This window comes from Microcaecilia unicolor, chromosome 4 (genome assembly GCF_901765095.1).
Source record: "Microcaecilia unicolor chromosome 4, aMicUni1.1, whole genome shotgun sequence".
Classification (NCBI taxonomy): domain Eukaryota; kingdom Metazoa; phylum Chordata; class Amphibia; order Gymnophiona; family Siphonopidae; genus Microcaecilia; species Microcaecilia unicolor.
Window position 1 is genome coordinate 362,240,917 of NC_044034.1, and position 25,400 is coordinate 362,266,316.

Genomic DNA, 25,400 nt, shown 5'->3' on the forward strand with positions numbered 1-25,400 from the left:
TTTGTTTAACCCCCCCAATCTCCTCTTTAAGAGAGTTTGTTATCGTTTTAAGGGAAGCGTTTAGTCCTTGGATTGAGTCCCAGAGCACTTCTAGTGTAACAACAGCCGGTCTTACCACAATCCCGCCACCTTCCGGGGTGTCTCCTCGACCTGAGAGCGATTCCTCCAGCTCTCCCTGTGTTGTTCCAATAGGGGTAGAGAAGCCGACAGGTCCTCCCAGCTGACCGGGCAGGGGCTGCACAACCGCTTCCTCCGTCCGATTCCTCTCCATCGGCGTCTGAACACCTCTTGGTGGCGGGGGGCTGCCCTCGCGGGGGGACTCAACGTCACTTCCTCTATGCTCTGACCCGTTTCCGCGGGTCTTGTTGAAGCAGGAGCTTGCGCTTCGAGCGTTCTCATCCCGAAGGCTTCTAGTGTGGCTTGACGAACAGCGGGACCCATAACAAGGTTCGGGGAGGCTTGAACCTTCGTTTTCCCCTTCCTTTTCCCCATTCTTCAAGCAAAAATGGGGAAATTCTGGCGTTTTACCACAACTATCCCTCGGAGGTAAGAAAACGCCCACACAGCTCAAATCGCCATCTTGGATCGAAAGCCCTCGTCAGCACGTGTTTTTGATGTGCCCTGAGGCCCCCTTTAACCGCAGAGGGTAAAAGACTTTGTCTTTTTTTTTCCTCGAAAAGAAATGGCTTTGCAGTAAGTAAACCACTTACCGTGCGGCCATTTCAGGGGGGAGCTCTTTACTGCCACCCATTGAGGTGGTGGTAAGCGCTCCCGCACAAACCCATCGGTAACCAGGCAGCGATTACTGCTGGGTAAGCACCGGCACTACAAAAATAGAAAATATTTTGTAGCTCCGGAAATGGCACACGCTGAAGGTGGGAAATACCACCAGGCTGCTGCGGTAGTTCCAGATTGGCGCATGGCAAGCCCGTAGCCGTGCGCCAGCCCTTTAGTAAAAGGAGCCTTTATTGAGGCTGTGGTCTGGACTTTTGCATTGATAGCAGTTGCAGATAAAGAACAACCTCTCAGCTTTAAGGGGGGGGGGGGGGTCCTTTTACTAAGGTGCAGTAATGGATTTAGCACGGGCTAATGATTAGTGGAGGAGTGGCCTAGTGGTTAGGGTGGTGGACTCTGGTCCTGAGGAACTGAGTTCAATTCCCACTTCAGGCACAGGCAGCTCCTTGTGACTCTGGGCAAGTCACTTAACCCTCCATTGCCCCATGTAAGCCGCATTGAGCCTGCCATGAGTGGGAAAGCGCAGGGTACAAATGTAACAAAAATAAAATAGATACTATTGGAGATTCTACATGGAATGTTGCTACTATTGGAGATTCTACATGGAATGTTGCTATTCCATTAGCAACATTCCATGTAGAACACTGCGCAGGCTTCTGTTTCTGTGAGTCTGACGTCCTGCACGTACGTGCAGGACGTCAGACTCACAGAAGCAGAAGCCTGCGCGGCCACATTGGTGATCTGCAAGGGCCGACTTCTACATGGAATGTTGCTAGTGGAATAGCAACATTCCATGTAGAATCTCAAATAGTAGCAACAGTGGAGGAGTGGCCTAGTGGTTAGGGTGGTGGACTTTGGTCCTGAGGAACTGAGTTTGATTCCCACTTCAGGCACAAGCAGCTCATTGTGACTCTGGGCAAGTCACTAAACCCTCCATTGCCCCATGTAAGCCGCATTGAGCCTGCCATGAGTGGGAAAGCGCGGGGTACAAATGTAACAGAAAAAATTAGTGTGAGATAAATGATAAGAAGCCCATTATATTCCTATGGGTGTCTTATCATTAAGAGGCAGATGATCAAAAGCCCCGCGCTGGAACAGCGCGGGGCGCTATTAGACCTATGATCAGAGGTAATGCATGCAAATGTAAACAGCGCAATTATCTCTGCTCGTGGGATAGAAGTGCGGGAGAATTGTGCCTGAGCATTCGCTCAGCACAATCCTCCTGCACTTGTTTGACAGGTCCGGGCTGGAGGCCAATGAAAAGAGAAGGACGCCCATCTTTAAATCGGAAGATGGACGTCCTCAACTGCCCTGTTGCAGGGACGGCCAAATTTCAAAGGGGTGTCAGAGGTATAGCGACGGGGCAGTTGAGGACGTGCAAAATTTGGAAGGTTCTGTGACGGGGCAGTTGACGATGTCCACATTTTGGACGTTTCTGCAATGGGCAGTCAAGGACATCCAAAATCGGATGTTTCTATGAGAAAGACGTCTTTCTCATAGAAACATCCAATTTTGGATGTCCTTAACTGCCCATTGCAGAAACATCCAAAATTTGGATGTCCTCAACTGCCCCGTCACAGAACCGTCCAAAGTTTGGACGTCCTCAACTGCCCTCGCTGGCAGGTTTGCTGTAGGGGGGAATGGGGGCCTGCTGGACAGGGCTCACCATTCCTCCCCAATGATCTGCAAACCCTAACGCCAGTTCGGAGCTGGCGTAGGGTTTGCCGCAGCCAGCGACCCAATCTTTGGCGCGCTGGACGCTGATCATTGGGGATGAATGCGTTAAGCACTGATTAGCATGCATTTGCAAGCTACTTGTGCTAAGAGCCCTGTTTAGCATGCTACTTGTGCTAAGAGCCCTCGAGCGCGTTGTTTCACGCGCTTGAGGGCTCTGATCATGGGGCTGTAGCAAACGCTGGCGCTAGTACAGCGGTAACAGCCTCTAGCGCCGGCGTTTGCTTTTGATCATCTGCCTGATAGCGCGCATGCTAAATCTGTTAGCACACCGTAGTAAAAGGACTCCTAGTACATAAGTACATAAGTAGTGCCATACTGGGAAAGACCAAAGGTCCATCTAGCCCAGCATCCTGTCACCGACAGTGGCCAATCCAGGTCAAGGGCACCTGGCACGCTCCCCAAACGTAAAAACATTCCAGACAAGTTATACCTAAAAATGCGGAATTTTTCCAAGTCCATTTAATAGCGGTCTATGGACTTGTCCTTTAGGAATCTATCTAACCCCTTTTTAAACTCCGTCAAGCTAACCGCCCGTACCACGTTCTCCGGCAACGAATTCCAGAGTCTAATTACACGTTGGGTGAAGAAAAATTTTCTCCGATTCGTTTTAAATTTACCACACTGTAGCTTCAACTCATGCCCTCTAGTCCTAGTATTTTTGGATAGCGTGAACAGTCGCTTCACATCCACCCGATCCATTCCACTCATTATTTTATACACTTCTATCATATCTCCCCTCAGCCGTCTCTTCTCCAAGCTGAAAAGCCCTAGCCTTCTCAGCCTCTCTTCATAGGAAAGTCGTCCCATCCCCACTATCATTTTCGTCGCCCTTCGCTGTACCTTTTCCAATTCTACTATATCTTTTTTGAGATACGGAGACCAGTACTGAACACAATACTCCAGGTGCGGTCGCACCATGGAGCGATACAACGGCATTATAACATCCGCACACCTGGACTCCATACCCTTCCTAATAACACCCAACATTCTATTCGCTTTCCTAGCCGCAGCAGCACACTGAGCAGAAGGTTTCAGCGTATCATCGACGACGACACCCAGATCCCTTTCTTGATCCGTAACTCCTAACGCGGAACCTTGCAAGACGTAGCTATAATTCGGGTTCCTCTTACCCACATGCATCACTTTGCACTTGTCAACATTGAACTTCATCTGCCACTTGCACGCCCATTCTCCCAGTCTCGCAAGGTCCTCCTGTAATCGTTCACATTCCTCCTCCTCCTAAATGCAGTAATTACAAGCATTGCATGTTTGCTTTGTGCGCAGCGTCTGTTCCAGCTACCTTTGCAAACTTTTAAAATGAGAAGACACTGAGCTGCTGTCTCTTTTGCTGTCACTCTGGTCCTTTTGGAAGCGCAAACATCCCTAGCTGTTGTAGTACAGAGACTTCATTCTAAAACATTTGTTAGACTGATTTATGGTGAGATTTGTTCTGCCTATTTTGTTTGTTGATTTTTTTTAATAAGAACGCTCAGTGTTTTTTTTTTCTGTAGGAGGATGAATGGTAATATTTTGGAATAAAGGTTTTTGTACCATAACAAGTGTACTTGGCTGCTGTTTTGCTTGGCTGGCCATGGGAGCTATGGGCTGTCAGAACTCTTTGCTATAATTAAATTCAGTCTAATATCCTTAACTGGCATATCCTCTTAAAAAATAAAACAATGCTTGCATGTTTGCACAGTATAATTAATGAGTTCTTTTTTGTTTGTTTCCTGCTTCAGTATTTTTATGTTGCTGGTGATCTGGCTGCTCAGGAAGTATAATTCTCTGGCGCAGGTAAGATTAAGACCTTCAGTTTTATAATCAGAACGTGAGATTAACATTAACAGTCTTGGGTCCTGCTGTTCTAAGCTTGTTTCTGTAGACAAAGAAGTGGGGGAAAGCTGTGAGGGTAGATTTTAGAAAGAACGAAGAGTGGAAAGGTAGTCGTGCTAGTCTGTTGGTTGGGACTGTTGGTTGGGAAGCGGGGATAGTGCTGGGCAGACTTATACGGTCTGTGCCAGAGCCGGTGGTGGGAGGCGGGACTGGTGGTTGGGAGGTGGGGATAGTGCTGGGCAGACTTATACGGTCTGTGCCAGAGCCGGTGGTGGGAGGCGGGGATAGTGCTGGGCAGACTTATACGGTCTGTGCCAGAGCTGGTGGTGGGAGGCGGGACTAGTGCTGGGCAGACTTATACGGTCTGTGCCGGGGCTGGTGGTTGGGCGGAGGGGATAGTGCTGGGCAGACTTATACGGTCTGTGCCAGAGCCGGTGGTGGGAGGTGGGGATAGTGCTGGGCAGACTTATACGGTCTGTGCCCTGAAGAGCATAGATACAAATCAAAGTAGGGTATACACAAAAAGTAGCACATATGAGTTGTCTTGTTGGGCAGACTGGATGGACCGTGCAGGTCTTTTTCTGCCATCATCTACTATGTTACTATGTAGTCCACTTTTAAAGGTAATAAATAGGAATAAAACAAGACAAAAGAAAATAACCTTTTTTATCGGACTGACTTAGGGGTCCTTTTACAAAGGCGGGCTGAAAAATGGCTTGCGAAAGTGTGGGCGTGGGTTTTGGGCGCGCACTGATCCATTATTTAATGCGCCTGTACAAAAGGCCTTTTTTAAATTATTTGCCGAAAATGGACGTGCGGCAAAATGAAAATTGCTGTGTGTCCATTTTGGATCTGAGATCTTACCACTAGCTATTGACCTAGCGGTAAAGACTCACGTGGTAACCGGGCGGTAATGACCTACGCATGCCAAATGCCACTTGGCGCGCGCCCGTTACGCCCACCTGAAAATTAAAAAATATTTTTCAGACGCGTGTATCGGACGTGCGCCAAAAATGGAATTACCACAAGAGCACCGCGGTATTCGGGCAGTAACTCCATTTTGGCGTGCGTTGGGTGCGCGTAGATGCTTATGCGGCTTAGTAAAAAGACCCCTTAGTGTATTCTGTAACGTGATGTGTGCACATTACAAGTTGCGTAGTTGAAAAGGGGGCGTGGAATCAGGGCCGCCGAGAGGGGGAGCAGGGGGGACAAAATTCCCCGGTGCCGGGGTCAGGCTGCCGGCGCTGCAGTCCCCGTTCTCGCCTGCCTGCCCTCGGCTCCATCGACAGCCCCCCTCTGTCCGCCACCGGGCCCCCTGCATTCAAATCGGCAGCGCCTCACCTCCGTATGAAAGCGGTAGATCGCCTCCCTTTGGCCCCTCCCTGTGTCCCGCCCTCTCGGAAACTGGAAGTTACATCAGATGAGGGCGGAACACAGTGAGGGAAGGCCCAAAGGGAGGCGATCTACCGCTTTCATACGGAGATGAGGCGCTGCCGATTTGAGTGCAGGGCCTGGTGGCGGATGGAGGGGGGCTGTCGACGGGGCTGGGGGTGGGCGGGTGGAGACTTGGGATTGCGGCGCCGGCGGCCTGAGAGCTGGGGGGCAGCCTTGCCCCGGGCCCGGCATAGTCTCTTGGCGGCCCTGTGTGGAATAGGCATGCCATGGGTGTTTCAAACTCTATGCGCATTATTATAGAATACACCTGCTCTGCCCTTAATTTAGGCGTTGGGGTTTAGGCCAAGTAAAACATGGCCTAAATGGACACGACCAAATTTGGTTGCGTGGAGAGCCATTCAGCGTATTCTATATACCGCTCGGAACTTTAAGCCAATTCTACATAATGTAGGCGTACTTTAGAGAATACACCTAGGCGTATTTTTTTACCGCATGGACTTTTCAGGCACTCACATATAGAATCTAGCCCGTAGTCATGATTTGGATGCGTATAAACCAGCTTTCTAAAATCTGGACTCAGATGTGGATGTGATACACACGGCTAATATATGGCAACATAGATTGGACTGAATAAAATAAAAGCTTATCTGTTACTAGCGCGATTGTCACTAGCCGTACCTTGGCATTTCTTGTTTTCAGTGAACGGAAGGACTCTTGAGAATAGCATGTGAAAGACACCTAGGCCCCGATGCTCAACGGTAAACGCGGGGTCTAGAGGCCAGGGTCGTAGCCATGTGGGGTCACAGGGGCATGGGCACCCACAAATTACGCTCTGGCCCCCTCTATATTTGACCCCCCTGTCGTTGCCGCCCACCCCGCCCTGCCCCCCGCCGCCGCATCAGGTACCTTGTTTGCTGGCAGGGGTCCCCAATCCCCGCCAGCCGAAGAGTCTTCTTCAGCGCCGGTCGACTCTGGTGCCTTCGTTATGGGATCATCTGTTTTTGATGCCTTACGTCCTGCACTGTGCATGTAGTCCCGTGCAGGATGTAAGGCGTCAGAAACAGATGATCCCACAGGGAAGGCGCCAGATTCGACCGGCGCTGAAGAAGAACTCTTCGTCTGGCGGGGATTGGGGACCCCTGCCAGCAAACAAGGTACCTGATGCAGCAGTGGGGCGGGCGGCATGGGGGGGTTTGCGGTTGCGGGGGGGGGAGAGTCCAGAAAACAGACGCCAGTGTGTGCTTCATGTTCGGGTTTTATCAGGTGCATGCGCATTGGAATTCTGCACAATCCTCCCGCGCCAAAACACAATCCTCCCGCTGAGCTCCCTAATGCTCAATGCTATGAGCGTGCCTATATTTGCATCTCATTAGTGTTGAGCATTAAGGCTTGTTCTTCTGTGCTGTTCCGGCAGTATTTTCACAGCGCTATTCAGAACAGCGCTGGAGTTTTGATCATCGGGCCCTATTTTTGAATCTGTTGTGCAAGGAGCCGTGGGCACACTTGTTTGACTTATTCTGTGACAGCAATTGCTGAACTTAAGCCCCTTCCAGGAAATAAGAAATAAATATATCGCAAGTGTTTGCGAAGTGTCTACTTCAGGAAGCAGGTGGAAGCTTGGCTGTTCAACTAGGCCTTTAATGGAAGAAGTAACTAACTTGTTAGTCTCACTCACACACACAAGGAGTGACAGGGGCTGCACATACTGCAGCGGGACATGTTTATCCATTCCTACCCTAGCTGAGATAATCATCTCTCTGATTTCATGTGCTACTTTCTTTAAAGGAAAGGAATTACAATTTTAAATAGGAAAGTTAGCATTCAAACTGAAGAATAAAGTTCACAAAGCAAAAGAGGGGATGACACAAAATGGGTAGGATAAAGGAACCATACAGGGCTAAATTTAAAACTCTACGTCTGATCTTCAAGGCCCTGAAAGGAAATGGCCCCGAGTATCTGAAGAATAGGATGATCCTCCACACACCGCCAAGGACACTAAGGTTAGGGTTACCATACGTCTGGATTTACCCGGACATGTCCTCTTTTTGAGGATACGTCCGGGCATCTGGACGGATTTGGCCAGCCTGCCCTTTCAGATTTCTGGACAAACGGGCTGGCTGGCGGGGGTGGGAGCGGAGGCGGGCGTGGGACTCCCTTCCCCTCCCCTTACGCTACTATCAAAATGGCCGCCGAGAGTTGAAGTCTCGCGAGGCTGCTTCAACTCTCGGCGGCCATTTTGAAACGCCGAGAGCCGGACTCACACAGGATGCAGCAGGGCAGCTAGCAGCAGCGCTCCGGGCAGGAAAGAGGGGGGTCTTTCTTTCCTGCCCCGAGCGAAGAGGTACCTCTAGACCACCAGGGATAGTAGTGTAAGGGGAGGGGAGGTGACAGGGGGGAGGGAAGGTGATGGGGGGAAGAGGGGGCGACCGGGGGCGGGGTGATGGTGTGAAAGGGGCAGGGTGATGGCGTGAAAGGGGCAGGGCGAGGGCGTGAAATGGGCGGGGCGAGGGCGTGAATTGGGGCGTGGCAAGTGTCCTCTTTTTTTATGAGGACAAAAAATGGTAACCCTAACTAAGATCCTCCCAAGGACTTTCACTAACTAACCCTCTCCAAAAGACATTACACGATGTGATACCCGCAAGCGAGCCTTCGCCTGAGTAGCCCCCACACTCTGGAATGCATTGCCTGAAAGGCTCCGCTTAACACAAGACCACCTCTACTTCAGGAAGCAGGTGAAAGCTTGGCTCTTCAACCAAGCCTTTAACGGAAGAAGTAACTAACTTGTTAGTCTCACGGGCTGCACATACTGCAGCGGGACATGTTTATCCACTCCTACCCTAGCTGAGATAATATTTAACCATCTCTCTGAGCTCACGTGTAACTCTCTTTAAATTAGTCACCTTACTTTCTAACTCCTCTTACTCTCTTACCTATCTGTGGGAGTCTTTTACTAAACTGCATTATAGGTACGTAAGCATTTTAAATGCACATTAACCATGCATGTGCCTACAATATCCCTATAGGTGCCTACACGGTTAGCGCACGTGCTAATTGTAGGCATGCTTAAAATGCTAATGCGCCTTAGTAAACAGGATCCTGTGTTCCATCTTTGCTTATACCCTACAGTCAATTATAATGTTCCATTACGTATTGTGTTGACATTGTAAGCAGTATACCATGCCATACTTTGTATTGTTATTTGAATATTTTTACTGCTGTAATTGTCTATTGCTTATGTTTAATTTATTCTTACTGTACACCACTTGAGTGGATTCCTTCAAAAAGGCAGTAAATAAATCCTAAATAAATAAATACATCACTCTGCCCTAAAAAATGGTAATATCTTGTTTACTTTGGAAGCTGTTCAGGTCAGTTTTAACATGAACCAAATGCAACTTTATTTTAAAACATTACCAGAATATTGCATGAATGCAAATGGTTATTACATTGTCACGTAGAATTGCTATACAGAATTATTAGTTGAAAAGGATTGTCAGAATTCATAGGCTTTGATCTTTTTTTTTTTTTTCCCTATTTCTTGTTCTAGGAAGTAGTTTGGTTTGTACTGGGGTTGAGCAGCAGGGTTCAATTAAAAGGATTACAGTACATTAAAGTGTGGCAGTGTTTCCACTCAGCATAGAATTCACATCTGCAGCTAGAACGGAGGAGGAGGAGGAGGGGAAGATGGAAACTTAAAATCTTTTCCAAGGTCGTCCTTTTGAAAAATAAACCTTGGATTAGTAGTATGTGTGTTTTCTGGGCTGATTGTGAGACAAAGCCAGTCTCTTGTTCCTCCTTATGCTTCTTTGAGGATCCCTTCATACACTGACCAACCACTAATTGAAGCTGTGACTAAAAAGCTCCCAGCTGGTGCCCCGGCACATGAGAAATCCTGGAGGAGGAATAGAAGGCCCTGGGAGATGAGATCAGGTTGCTGTAATGCAGGTTTCTCAGGCTTTTTTTTTCTTTCCCCAAAGCATTTAAAGCTATGAACCTGGAAAGGAATTTTTTTGAAAAGTAGAAACAGTCTCTTCCGTTTTATACTTCCACCGCAGTTGCAATTGAAGCTGAGATCTGCAAATGAAGGTTCATGGCACCAAATAGCAAGGGATTTATTTTATTATTATTATTAGCATTTGTATAGCGCTACCAGACGCACGCACGCAGCGCTGAACACCTGATACAGAGAGCCAGTCCCTGCTCAGTAGAGCTTACAATCTAAAAATACAGACAGACAAAACAATTAAGGGCGAGGGAAGTACTGGGTGAGAAGGAACAAGGATAGGGGAATTGAGTAGTGGTTAGGAGCCAAAACATTCCATCTAGAATCTCCAATAGTAGCAACATTCCATCTAGAATCTCCAATAATAGCAACATTCCATGTAGAATCTCAGTAGTAGCAACATTCTATGTTCCACTGCACTAACCACTAGGCTACTCCCCCACTAGCAACATTCCATGTAGAAGCCTGCCCTTGCAGATCAGCAATGCAGCCGCGCAGGTTTCTGTTTCTGTGAGTCTGACGTCCTGCACGTACGTGCAGGACGTCATACTCACAGAAACAGAAGCCTGCGCGGCCGCGTTGCTCATCTGCAAGGGCAGGCTTCTACATGGAATGTTATTATTATTATTATTAACATTTGTATAGTGCTATCAGGCGCATGTAGCACTGAACACCTGACACAGAGAGCCAGTCCCTGCTCGATAGAGCTTACAATCTAAAAATACAGACAGACAAGACAATTAAGGGCGAGGAAAGTACTGGGTGAGAAGGAACAAGGATATGGGAATTGAGTAGTGGTTAGGAGCCAAAAGCAGTGGTGAAAAGGTGGGTTATTTTCCTTTATTTTCTGTTCCCTTCTAACTTACTTTAGTCCACTTATGACATTGAGGGGCCCCTTTACTAAGGCATGCCGAAAAATTGTCTGCGCTGGTGTAGGCGCGTCTTTTGGATGCGCACAGCGTGCCTGCAAAAAAGGCCTTTCTTTTTTTGTGGCCGAAAATAGACATGCGGCAAAATTAAAACAAGCATGAGATCTTACCGCCACCCATTGACTTAGCTGTAAGATCTCACGCATTAACCGGGTGGTAATCGTCAGCGTGCGTACACAGCCGATTACCGCCAGGTAAGCAGCACACAGTAGAAAATTTCTACCGCATGTTTTGGACGCATGTCAAAAATGGAATTACTGCCCGGAGAACGCGGTAGATGGTCGGTAGTTCCAATTTGGCACCCATTGTATGCAAGTAGGTGCCTACGCACCTTAGTAAAAGGGCCCCTGACAGTCCTCAGCAACTTCCAGAACTTTGTAATAACGAGCCCTGTATCTGACCAGTAGGTGTCACTGCTGCACACCGACCATAACTCCCTCCAGGAATTGCGAATGCTGCCTCTGCTGTATCCCCAACCCGTACCCATGGTGTGGGAGACCTGAGTTGGTCACTGAACCCAGGTCTCTCTGCGTGGCAGCATACAGCATTGTCACTGAGCCAGCGGACCAGCCTCTAAACCTGGAAAGTAGTTCTGAATCTTTGTGGGCTCTTCTCAGTGAGGGTTAAATGTTGAAGCACCTGCAGCACTAGGAAGTGGGACAAGAGCTTCTAATCCAAGCATGATTTTTTTTGTCTCCATTTATGTTTGCAGGGCCGTGCCAACACGGTAAGCGAGGTAAGCATGGCAGGAGGGCGCCATCCTCTGGGGGGTGCCCCGCCGCACCATGCTTACCTCGCCCTCTTCTCCCCAGATCCTTTTCCTTTTTTTTTTGTTTAAATTTACCTTTGTCCGGCGGCAGCGTAGCGTTAGTGAGAAGGAGGCGGCGCTCCCCCGCCCCGACGTGTCAGACAGTCTTCCCTTCGCTCAGTGTCCCGCCTTCTTCTGACATCAGAAATGACGTCAGAAGAAGGCGGAACTGAGCGAAGGGAAGACTGACACGTCGGGGCGGGGGAGCGCCGCCTCCTTCTCACTAACGCTACGCTGCCGCCGGACAGAGGTAAATTTAAACAAAAAAAAAAAAGGAAAAGGATCTGGGGAGAAGAGGGCGGGTAGTGTAGCGATCATTTTCGGGGGGGGGGGGGGGCAACTGCAGGGGGGCGCCGGAGGGGGGACGCCAACTGCAGGGGGGCGCCGGAGACCCTAGGCACGGCCTTGTATGTGTGACACTGTGGGGCTCATTTTCAAAAGAGAAAAACGTCCAAAAAGCGGCATAAATCTGCATTTGGACGTTTTTCTCACAAAAACGTCCAAATTGGTATTTTCAAAACCAAGTTTTAGACGTTTTTACATATAGTAACATAGTAAATGACGGCAGATAAAGACCTGTACGGTCCAGCCAATCTGCCCAACAGGATAAACTCATTTGACATGGTATGTGATACTTTATATGTATACTTGAGTTTGATTTGTCCTTGCCATTTTCAGGGCACAGACCGTAGAAGTCTGCCCAGCACTGTTTATGTACTAAAAGTTCTGAAGCTAACATCGAAGCCCCTTAAAATTTACACTCCAGCCCATCCCTATCTATTCAGTCACGATCAGGGCGTAGACCGTAGAAGTCTTCCAAGCTCCCGTTTTGTTTCCAATTACCGGTGTCACCACCCAATCTCCGCTAAGATTCCTGAGGATCCATTCCTTCTAAACAGGATTCCTTTGTGTTTATCCCAGGCTTGTTTGAATTCCATTACTGTTTTCATCTCCATCACCTCCTGCGGGAGGGCATTCCACATATCCAACACCCTCTCCGTGAAAAAATACTTCCTGACATTAGTCCCGAGTTTGCCCCTCTTCAACCTCAATTTATGTCCTCTAGTTCTACCGCCTTCCCATCTCTGGAAAAGGTTCGTTTGCGGATTAATACCTTTGAAATATTTGAACGTCTGTTCTGTATCATATCACCCCTGTTTCTCCTCTCCTCCAGGGTATACATGTTCAGGTGCACAAGTCTCTCCTCATACTCTTGTAATGCAAATCCCATACCATTCTCGTAGCTTTTCTTTGCACCGCTTCAATTCTTTTTACATCCTTAGCAAGATCAGTCTGTCAACATGTCACCGTTATCCCCTTATATTTTGTTCTGCTCTAATACGATTGGCCATAACATCTGAAGCTGTCATAGAGGCTAGTATGTACTGTTTCTTTCACATCTTTGGGGAGTGGAGAGGGGTCATTTAGGGCACCATTTTGTGCATTATTCATTCTAACAACAGGTGTAGACCAAAATGTTTACACTGTAGTCCTGGATAATTTTGTTTTGTTCCATTACGTCAGAAGAACGTCCAAGTGTTAGTAATGCGCAAATCCCACCCTCAACATGCCCCCCCGACATGCCCCCTTGTGATCTGGACATATCGCTGATGAACTGCATATCAGAACATTTGAGTTTTGAAAATACCGATTTATTTATTTTATTGCATTCGTATCCCACATTATCCCACCTCTTTGCAGGCTCAATGTGGCTTACAATACATCGTTCTTGGTGGTGATAGATTAGAACATAATCACTTATTGTTACATAGAGATGTTGAATAACGTATTAGAGTTTAAAGCAAGCCGATATTATAAAAATAGATCCGAGTAAAGATGTGGGAGATGTATACATTTATGATTGTTGTTCTATATGGTATGCCTTTTTAAAAAGATGGGACTTCAGTGATGTTCGAAAGTTTGTTAGTTCGTAGATCCCTCTCAGGTTGTGCCGCAGTGCGTTCCATAGCTTGGCACTCAAGTAGGTGAAGTTTGCTGCACGCGTAAGTTTGTATTTTAAACCTTTGCAGCTTGGGAGATGAAGATTGTGGAATGTGCGGGCTGATCTTTTGGCGTTCCTTGTCGGTAAGTCTGTCAGGTCTGACATATACGCTGGGGCGTCTCCATGGATGATAAATTAGTGTACAAATCTTAAACGTAATGCGTTCTTTGAGTGGGAGCCAGTGTAGTTTTGCTCGTAATGGTTTAGCAAATACTGCTTTGTGACACTTTTTGTACATTTTTCTGTTTAGATATTGAGCCCCATAGCAACTTATGGAACTTTTTAAGTCTTCTTACCGGATCTGAGGAAAGGGGGAGTAGGAGGAGTAGGCTCTTGAGCAACACCAGTAGGCGACGTAGATAGGAACAATCTCTTTATTTAAATATACACTCGACTCAACACAGCCGTGTTTCGGCGCTACAGACGCCTTCTTCAGGAGTCAATCAAAGAAGGATGACATCTTGTGATATATAGATATACGAATATTAAGCTCAAAGAGAATGAAAGCAAGGCTTCTGCTACAATTGTAATCCACTGCCGATGCAGGAAAAAAGCTCAGCGTATTCAATTGCACTTCTGTGAAGTAAAAAAAAAAAAAAAAAAAGTGCAGAAGTGCAATTGAATACGCTGAGCTTTTTTCCTGCATCGGCAGTGGATTACAATTGTAGCAGAAGCCTTGCTTTCATTCTCTTTGAGCTTAATATTCGTATATCTATATATCACAAGATGTCATCCTTCTTTGATTGACTCCTGAAGAAGGCGTCTGTAGCGCCGAAACACGGCTGTGTTGAGTCGAGTGTATATTTAAATAAAGAGATTGTTCCTATCTACGTCGCCTACTGGTGTTGCTCAAGAGCCTACTCCTCCTACTCCCCCTTTCCTCAGATTCTACTTTTCGTAGGAATTTGTGTACCTCCACCCTTGTGGTGGTTTGGCTTGCTAAGTCTTCTTACCAACATTCAAACTATAAGAAATGTACCTGTTAACACGAAATGATTATGTCATAACCACACTCTGTAAGCCACTTTGAGCCTACAAATAGGTGGGAAAAGGTGGGATACAAATGCAATAAATAATAATAATAATAAATGCTTTGATAATGAGCCCCATAATATTTTGAACTAAAGTAAAATCTCAATCATAATGCATAAAAATGTCAAATAGGAGTATGATACATAAAATACAATACATAAAAATCCACTTTGGTAGAATCTTTCGGCCTCCCTGGCTGCGGCTTTTATTTTTCTCTCAAACCCACTCTGGTGAGCCCACAACCGATTGGACTTTCAGGAAACCCAGCATAAATATGCATGAGCCAGATTTGCATACATTGGAGACCAGATACATACATATTGCTAATTCCAGACTCCGTTCCTTTTATCTCGCTGCACCTCACCCCTGGAATAGACTTCCCGAGCCTGTATGTCTAGCCCCGTCCTTGGCCGTTTTCAAGTCCAAACTAAAAGCCCACCTCTTTGACGCTGCTTTTGACTCCTAACCACCACTCACCTGCCCTGTCCTTTTATCCCCACCTCTTTATTCCCTTCCCTATTAATTGTTCTGTCTGTTTACCTGTCTTATTTAGATTGTAAGCTGTTTGAGCAGGGACTGTCTTTTTGTGTATGGTGTACAGCGCTGCGTATGCCTTGTAGCGCTATAGAAATGATAAATAGATAGATATTCACGACAAATATCTTGAAAAGCTGATTGGCTATTGGGTGACTAGGATAGTCTGTCGATTGGCTGCATCCTTTCCATCGGTTCGGAAGGTTATCAGTAGAAATTAAACAAAATAAAACATGGAAAAGAAAATAAGATGATACCTTTTTTATTGGACATAACTTAATACATTTCTTGATTAGCTTTCGAAGGTTGCCCTTCTTCGACAGATCGGAAATAAGCAAATGTGGTAGCAGGTAGTATATATAAGAGAAACATCAAAGCATTACTTTGACAGTCTGACAGAGTGGGAGGGTGGGGGTATGCATGGGGACATCAAAGCATTTCATTGATATTCTAACAGAATGGGTGTGGGTAGGTGAGAGGAGGGTAATAAACAGAGAAATAAACAGAGAAATACAGCTTTATGGTTTATAATGAGTTAGAAAACCCAGATCCTTATTAAGTCCTGTTTGTTGGGTGTCAAAATATTCATGGTTCGGAAGAATGCAGAATCCCAGTGCTCTCAGCAGAGATTTATAAACGTTAGGTAACCACACCTGTTATGTCCCAGTCATAAATCTGTGCTTACAGTTAATGACACTGTTTCACTTGGCAGTGTGTCCAACATGTTAGTTGCACTTGCTGTGAAATACTCCTTTCCTAGAACTGGTTGAAAACAACTTTCTCAATATGAGTTCATGTCCCCAATTTGTCCTTCCGGTGCAGTAGACGTATCCACCTCCAGTATGTTCTGTCCCTTTGGACCAGCTGTTTAAACATAGTTGTATCCCTTTACAGTTTCCTGGACTTTCTCCCGTTCTGGAAATGCAAGACGAAATTTGGCGGAGCAATAGCCCTGTTGCCCTGATGCTCCCTTGCTGTTCTGTCACTTGAGCAGACCTCTCTTGTGTATTAAAAAAAGAAGTTTGAATGTGCAGAGATTGTCTGGCCTCAGTGACAGCCAGCCAAGCCCATAATGTCACGGTGTGTACTTTTATGCTGGTTGGGTATTTTATGAGACTGCTTACACGTATGTGCGAAAATTACTTTATAAAATTACTACCATTCTACCTCTCCTACTTTAAATATCAGGCAGAAAAGCAAACAATTGTGTGAACTGAAAGTATAAGACCACCTACGCATCCGCCTTCCCCTATATTAGCGCTCATTTGTGGAATGGTCTACCTAAATTGGTAAAACGTACTCCTGTTCACCCGACCTTCAAAAAACGCCTCAAGACCTTTCTGTTTGGAAAAGCTTACGCTCAAATCCCGCCTAACTTCTCTTACTTCTGAACTGTACCCGTCAAAGCGACATATTGATCACCACGACTCTTTCTCCTTTTCCCGTCTTTGCTATTACCTTTTCTCTCTTTAACTTCTATGAAATTGATTGTTTGTTTGCTGAATTGATGTCTGTTTTTACAGACTGTTGTAAGCCACATTGAGCCTGCCCGTGGGTGGGATATTGTGGGATATAAATGCTATAAATAAGTAAATAAATCCATTAAAATGGCTAATGCTGGAAATCTAGTGCTTTTTGTAAGGGTAGCGCGTCAGCTTTAAAACTGTAATACGGTCAAGGTTGAAACATTTCCTTATGGATGATCTGTGTATCCTTAGTGGAAAAGCTTCTACCTATTATAACGTAACAATTGTTTTAGTCCTTTGGGATTTTGCCAGGTACTTGTGATCTGGATTGGCCACAGTTGGAAACAGGATATTGGGCTTGAAGGACCTTCGGTCTGTCCCAGTGTGGCAACATTTTTCTTCTTGTTTGGAGGCCGTTTCACAGACCCTGCTCTAAGACAATCAGACTTTCCATCCTGGAAGTGGCTTTCTGAATATTTTAGTGTATTCTGAAATGTGTTATATGTTTTTGGTTGGTTCCTTGTTAATAAATAGAAATAAAACAAAACAGAGAAAATAAAATAAGATGATACCTTTTTATTGGACGAACAATACATTCTTTGATTAGCTTGAAGGCAATACCACCTTCTTCAGATCAGAAATGAGCAAATGTTGAGAAATACCAGAATGTATAAGTGAAAGGCAAAAAGCATTCCAATGAGAGTCTCACAGGAAGAGGGTGGGGTGGATTAGTGAGAAACAGGGAGAGATGGAAGGACGATAAGAGGGTGACAAGGCAGTATAATTTTATGGTTTATAGTGGGATAGAAAGCTCAGATCTTTATGTTTCAACGATTTTATTGAAGACCAATTAAACATACAATCCAATATAAGAGGTACATATTACACAAAAAGCCTGTACCCATCAAACAATGCCTTAGTACCTTAGTATACATAACATCATCTTCAAGTTTTTAATTTTCCCCCTCCCCATCCCCCCCTACTACCCTACCGTCCTTCCACCCTCCCCCGCCTATGTCCTCCCCCCCTTCCCCTCACCCCCCCTCCCTTTCCCTTCATCCCCCCTCCCTTTTAGATTACACTGTGTAAATTGCACATAATGACATTAGGTGTCATTATGACTGATCATAGCTTATTAAGTACAAGACTTCCACCACGATGTGTGAGGGTGTTGATAAAAGGTCCCCAGATCTTTAAGAATCGGTTTTTCCTTTTGTAAGAGCCTTTGGCTTCTTTCATCTCCCACATCATCAATTGGTGTATTTGATTCCTCCAGTGCCAAAATTCAGGAGGTTCTGATGAAGTCCATGACTGCAAGATACATTTCCTTGCGAGCAAACAGAGTTTACGGCAAAGCATTTTTCGTCCGCTTTCAGGCCCCTAAATGAGCCCAGGACAATCCAGGACCAGCTCAGATCTTTATTGTCCTGTCTGGACTTGGGTTCCTGGATTGTCTTAAAATTTCTTTTCCCTGTTTCTTCCTGTGAGAGCGTTATTGCAATACTTTCGGGTTTCACTTATATATTCTGACATTTGTCAACATTTTGCTAATTTCTGATCTGAAGAAGGGGGGTTACCTTTGAAAGCTAATCAAAAAATGTATTGTAAGTCCAAAAAAAAGGTATCACTTATTTTCTTTTCTATGTTTTGTTTCTATTTATTACCTTTAAAAGTGGACTAACATGGCTACCACACTTTTGGGTCTGCTCTGACTTGTGCACATTCATTTCTCACAACCAGCGCTGAGGGGTTTGCACGGGCTTCCTTCTGCTTCCAAAACCAATCAAAACCAGCAGGTTTTAAAGAAAGAATCACAAGAAATCCTCTTTTCAAACACCCTAATGCCTTCTCCAAGCTGCCATTATTTTTTTGCAGCGATAAGGCGGCTTTGTTTCGTGCACTTTTCTCTGAGCATTGGGAGGGAATAAGGAATGACCTCATTTATATCTGTTTGACTACATTAGCGTGCTATTTGCGCTAATCCTTAGCATGCTTATTGTTTCCCATGCTAGAGCCTTCTGAGCATTCTGCGCTATTTAATGCGCATGCTAGTCTGGCGCTGATGGCTTCTACTGCCCGCCAGTGTTCCCTTTAAGGAGCGGCCTACTGCATGCAAATGTGTTTTTCAGTGAGCACCTAAAATAGCTCAACAGTCCAAATAGAGCTGGGGTGGGGGGGTCCCCCTAACAAGCTATCTGCTTGTTTTCTGCGTACGTTATTTTCTGTCTTCACATGTTTGTTGAGATTCTGTTAAGAATTTTTTGAACAAACCTTTATTTATTTATTTTGTTACATTTGTACCCCGCGCTTTCCCACTCATGGCAGGCTCAATGTGGCTTACATGGGGCAATGGAGTGTTAAGTGACTTGCCCAGAGTCACAAGGAGCTGCCTGTGCCTGAAGTGGGAATCGAACTCAGTTCCTCAGGACCAAAGTCCACCACCCTAACCACTAGGCCACTCCTCCACTGTTGCTACTATTTGAGATTCTACATGGAATGTTGCTATTCCACTAGCAACATTCCATGTAGAAGTCAGCCCTTGCAGATCACCAATGTGGCCGCGCAGGCTTCTGCTTCTGCAGGACGTCAGACTCACAGAAACAGAAGCCTGCGCAGCCTTGTACATGGAATGTTGCTAGTGGAATAGCAACATTCCATGTAGAATCTCTAATAGTAGCAACATTCCATGGAGAATCTCCAATAGTATCTATTTTATTTTTGTTACATTTGTACCCCGTGCTTTCCCACTCATGGCAGGCTCAATGCGGCTTACATGGGGCAACGGAGGGTTAAGTGACTTGCCCAGAATCACAAGGAGCTGCCTGTGCCTGAAGTGGGAATCAAACTCAGTTCCTCAGTTCCCCAGGACCAAAGTCCACCACCCTAACCACTAGGCCACTCCTCCACACTTTGGATTGATTTTTAAGCTTTGTGATTGAATCGATATGAGCGTTCTGGTTCAAATGTCATTTGAGATGGTTCACTTTCAGGCGAGGCAGGCTCGGGCTGGAAACTGGCAAGCCAGGCAGGCAAGGCTGGCAGACAATGCTGACAGGGTTCAAAGCAGGCAATACTCAAACCAGCTTAAGTCTCAGGATGGGGATGGAAGTCTGAGCAAACTGCTCCTCCTGAGGCTTTCTCAACAGCGTTTACTTTGGCACTGGTACATAGCTCCTGCTTGCTTCCGCATTCACCTCTTATTTTTATGAATTTATTTGGATTTTGCTCACACCTTTTTCAGTAGTAGCTCAAGGTGAGTTACATTCAGGTACTCTGGATATTTTTCTGTCCCAGGAGGGCTCACAATCTAAGTTTGTACCTGAGGCAATGGAGGGTTAAGTAACTTGCCCAAGATCACAAGGAGCAGCAGTGGGATTTGAACTGGCCACCTCTGGATTGCAAGATTGGTGCTCTAACCACTAGGCTGTTCCTCCACTCAGGCCCCAATCCGCAAGTGCAGGCGTCCTTCGCGGTTCTAGGGCCTTCTTAATACAAGTTCCTTTGGCTCATGCACGCGTGCGCTTACCCAGAAGCAGGTGCATGGTTACCCCAGAAACTGGTGGTGGTCAATACCATAGGAGCTGCAGAGACGCGGACCATGTCCGCTGCCCCGAGGAAAGTCGCGAGATCCAACAGGAAGGTGTGGGGGGAGGGGAAGACACAGAGGACCAAGACATTTGTGAACGACCGTGTAAACAAAGTGAGCAACGCTCCCGGTATGTATGAGTGATCACTCGTGCACTCACCTTAAGGGGAACACTGGTGCCCACGTTTGCTTCTGAGCATCAGAGCCTCAGAATTATATAAGTCTCTAAACATTTTAACATTATGAATTCTTTTTAATGATGTAACTCCTGAAATCTACTAGGAAATAAAGTTGCTTACTTGTAACAAGTGTTTACTGAAGGCAGCAGTTCACAAATCACACATGTGCATGGACCATAGAAAGTCCGCATCCCCTTCTAAAATGATTACCTGCTGGGACTATACGTCAAAGCAATGAACCAACCATGAGTGCCAAGGGGGCTGGCAAAAGAATTCTGGAACAAAGTTGTGAAAAGCAGACATCAGGAGGTGAGCATAAATGAATTGCAAAGTCCTCAAATGTCCCTCAGGGCACAGTCAGGACAGTTCTTAAGAAGTGGAAGGTATATCGTACCACTAGATCTGACCATCCCTCCAAGCTGGATGACGAAGCAACAAAGATCCTGATCAGTGAGGCAACCAAAAGGCCAATGGCAACTTTGAAAGAATTACAGACTTCTATGGTCAAGACTGGTCAAAGTGTGTATGTGAATAATAATCCGAGCATGCCACAAATGTGGCCTTAAGTATGCAAAAGAATGTTTAAAAGATACTGTAGCCATGTGGTAAAAAGTTTAGTGGTCTGATGAAACTAAAATGCCCAGCAGATCGATCATGGACCAACTTTGACACGCTCTTGTCAGAGGAAATCTCACATTGGCTCGGAAAATACGCCAAATCGCAATGCAAATTAGACATTTGCCCTACCAGCCTAATAAGAACGGCACCCAAACAATTCAAAACAGACCTCACGAATCACATAAACCACAGGCTTCAAAATGGGCTCTTTCTCAGGATAAAGGAAACTTCTTACTTACTCCGCTGCCAAAAGATGCCAAGAAAAGCACAATGGACCTAACCAACTATCGCCCAGTAGCATCTATCCTGCTCATAACCAAACTAATGGAAGGCATAGTGACGAAACAACTTACTGACTACCTAAATAAACACTCAATTCTGCAGGAGTCTCAATCAGGATTTCGGTCAAATCACAGCACCGAAACTGTTCTAATATCCGCAATGAACTCATTCAAACAAGCAATTGCAACTGGTAACAACATACTCCTCCTACGATTCGACATGTCCAGGGCCTTTGACATGGTTAATCATGGAATACTATTACATATACTAGAATACTTCGGAGTAGTAGGTACAGTTCTCAAATGGTTCAAAGGATTCCTGCAGGCCCGTGCCAAGGGTCTATGCCGCCCCCCCCGCAGACGAACTGTTGGCGCCCCCCCGCAGAAGAACAGTTGGCGCGCGCGCCCCTCTCCCCCCCCCCCGTGAAGATGATCGCTGCGCGCCCTGGGGGCCTTTAAATCTTTTACTTGCAGTCGCAGCAGCGTCTGTGAAAGCGGAGTGCTGCCGACGTCTCCCTTCCCTTCGCGCTCTTGGTTCCCTCAGTGTCCACCTTCTTCTGACGTCAGAAGGCGGGACACTGAGGGAACCAACGAGTGCAAGGGAAGGGAGACGTCGGCAGCGCTCCGTTTTCACAGACGCTGCTGCGACTGCAAGTAAAAGATTTAAAGGCCTCGGCGGTGCAGGGCGAGGGTAAGCACTGCGGTGGCGCCCTCCAGAGGTGGGCGCCCTCCTGCGGTGCTTACCCCGCTTACCGCATCGGCACGGCCCTGGATTCCTGACCACAAGATCATACCAAGTAACAATGAACGCGGACAGATCACCCCCATGGATACCTGAATGTGGAGTTCCCCCCTCTCACCAACCCTATTTAACCTAATGATGATACCTTTAGCCAAACTTCTAGCCAATCAAAATCTCAACCCCTACATATATGCAGACGATGTCACAATCTACATCCCATTCAAACATGATCTAAATGAAATCACCTACGAAATCAACCAAAGCCTCCAAATCATGCCCACGTGGGCAGATGCATTCCAACTAAAACTTAACGCAGAAAAAACACAATGTCTTGTACTTACCTCACAACATAACACAAAAAACTTCTCCACCATAATCACACCATACTGTTCTCTTCCCGTCTCACAAAACTTGAAAATTCTTGGACTTACCATGGATCGAAACCTCACTCTCGATGCCCACATGAAGAATACGACGAAAAAGATGTTCCACTCCATGTGGAAACTCAAAAGAGTAAAACCTTTCTTCCCGAGATACATCTTCCGTACCCTGGTACAGTCAATGGTAATAAGTCATCTGGACTACTGCAACGCACTGTATGCTGGCTGCAAAGAGCAGACTATCAAAAAACTCCAAACAGCCCAGAATACTGCCGCCAGACTCATATTTGGAAAAACTAAATATGAAAGTGCAAAACCCCTAAGAGAGAAACTTCACTGGCTCCCACTTAAGGAATGCATTGCGTTCAAGATCTGTACGATTGTACACAAAATCATTCACGCAGACGCCCCAATCTACATGCTAAACCTCATGGACCTACCTCCCAGAAACGCCACAAGATCATCCCGCAAATTTCTCAACTTGCACTTCCCCAGCTGTAAAGGACTAAAATACAAGCTGATGCATGCCACTACATTCTCTTACATGAGCACACAGTTATGGAATGCACTACTTACAGACCTGAAAACAATCGACGAAATAACCAACTTTTGCAAATCTCTGAAGACATATTTCTTCAACAAGGCCTACAAAGAGAACTTACAGCCCTACTAATCCACCTCACCAACCAACCCAGTTATGAAAGTCCACCTTCTATACTTATCCGCCTAACACTTTCTTTACTTAATCTTTGCACATTACTAATTGTATCTGATACCTTGGAATGACAATGTCATAACAAAACTATGTAAGCCACATTGAGCCTGCAAATAGGTGGGAAAATGTGGGATACAAATGCAATAAATAAAATAAATAAATCTTTGGCCCCCGAATGCAAACTGTTACCTTTGGCAAAAACCCAATACAGTATATCACTGAAAGAACACATGAACTTTATCTTACCACAACACCACTTTGTATATGTTCACAGCGGAGTCTGAAAACGCCTCTCCGGTACTATGTAAGCCACATTGAGCCTACAAATAGGTGGGAAAATGTAGGATACAAATGTAAGTTGAAACAAAAAAGTGAGGAGAATGGATGAGGATACCAACTGTTTTATATTTATTCACTTAAAAAATTACATGTGCATAACAGCAATTTTCTTTCATGGGGTCGCTGTTATGCACATGTAATTTTTTAAGTGAATAAATATAAAACAGTTGGTATCCTCATCCATTCTCCTCACTTTTTTGTTTCATCTTCACGGTGTCGTGAGGATTTTTTACCTCCTTTTTTGCCTTCGGATACAAATGTAACAAATTTACTATAATAAAACGCACCCTCAACGTTCTGAAGCTGACTCCGTGGCTTCAGTGAAGGGTTCGTAAGTGTGTGATCGACTTCGACTCACCATCTCTCTCTCTGCCCCGCCCTCGCGTCAAAACGTGATGACGTCGAGGGCGGATAATCAGAAGGCAGGACTGAGGGAACGAACTCACCTCCAACATGAGACAGCATAATCGCTGGGTGGCTGGAGGGGGGCAGGGGATAGAGGAGAATCGCTGGGTGGCTGGAGGGGGCAGGGGAGACAGGAGAATTGCTGCATGGCTCGAGGGGGGCAGGGGATATCGCTGGGTGGCTGGAGTGGGGGCAGGGGAGACAGGAGAATAGCTGGGTGGCTGGAGGGGGGCAGGGGAGATGAGAATCACTGGGTGGCTGGAGGGGGGCCAGGAGAGAGAGGAGAATTGCTGGGTGGCTGGAAGGGGGCAGAGGAGAGAGGACAATCACACACACTCTCTCTCACAGACACACTCGCAGCCAGTCTCACTCTCTCTCTCACACACACACTTGCACGGTGCTGCCAACCACGCAGAGGGGGGGGGGGTCCTCATACCAGAGGGGGGAGGGGGTCCTGAAACCACAGAGGGAGGGGGGAGGTATCTGTCATACACACACACTCTCTCACACACACTCTCTCACAGTCAGTGTCTTTCTCTCACTCTCACACAGTCTCTGACTATGTCTCACACTGTATCACATTCACTCTCTATGTGTCACACAGTCACTCTCACACACTCTCGGTCTCACACACACTCTCGGTCTCATAGAGAGTCTGTGTATCGCACACATACTCTCTCACACTCTGTCTCACACACACACTCTCTCTCTCTCACACACACACTCTCACAGACAGTGTATCTGTGTGAAACACACTCTCTCACACTCACTGTGTTTCACATATGCACTCGCACACACTCTCATTGAAACACACACACTCTCATTCTCACACACACACTCTCTCTCTCACAGACACGCTCGCACCCAGACTCACTCTCTCTCTGTCACACACACACACTTGCACATTCACTCTCTCTCTCTCTCATGCAGTCACTCTCACACACACACTCTCAAACATACTCCATGTCAGAAACGGGCCTTATTTACTATGAAATAAATAAATTTATACTATGAAGAATGATGGCGGCAGCAGCATGTTATGGGTATATTTCTCAATCATTTTAGGACAGAAAGGACTATGAGTGGAGAAAAGTACAGAAAAGTCCTTGAAGAAAACTTGCTGCCAACTGCAAGAAAGTTGAAATTGGGTCAGAAGTTCACCTTACAGTATAGTAACATAGGGCCTGATATTCAGCCACCAGTGGGCAGCGTGTTTACTGTCCATCACTGGCATTCAACCCGGATATTCAGTGCCGGGCCATATCCTACTACTACTACTACTTATCATTTCTATAGCGCTACTAGACATACGCAGCACTGTACACTTGAACATGAAGAGACAGTCCCTGCTCGACAGAGCTTACTATCTAATTAGAACAGACAAATAGGACAAACAAGAGATAAGGGAATATTAAAGTGAGGATGATAAAATAAGGGTTCTGAACAAGTGAATAAGGGTTAGGAGTTAAAAGCAGCATCAAAATGTGGTCTTTTAGCTTAGATTTGAAGACGGCCAGAGATGGAGCTTGACGTAGCGGATCAGGAAGTCTATTCCAGGCATAGGGTGCAGCAAGATAAAAGGAACAGTCTGGAGTTAGCAGTGGAGGAGAAGGGTGCAGATAAGAGAGATTTACCCAGTGAACAGAGTTCCCGGGGAGGAGTGTAGGGAGAGATGAGAGTG

The 25,400-nt window shown here is 46.1% G+C and overlaps 1 protein-coding gene across 2 annotated transcripts in view; it reads left to right on the forward strand.

Moving 5' to 3' along the window:
* The window catches only part of LOC115469558 (cyclic AMP receptor-like protein A), a 714,125-nt gene that overhangs the window by 98,606 nt on the left and 590,119 nt on the right, over positions 1-25,400 (forward strand). Inside the window, exon 3 of one of the 2 annotated variants that reach the window (XM_030202334.1) lies at positions 4,212-4,266. The exons of the other annotated variant lie outside the window; for it this stretch is intronic. Coding sequence (XP_030058194.1) covers positions 4,212-4,266 — 55 coding nt within the window. The remainder of the gene's footprint in view (positions 1-4,211; positions 4,267-25,400) is intronic. 2 annotated transcript variants of the gene reach the window in all.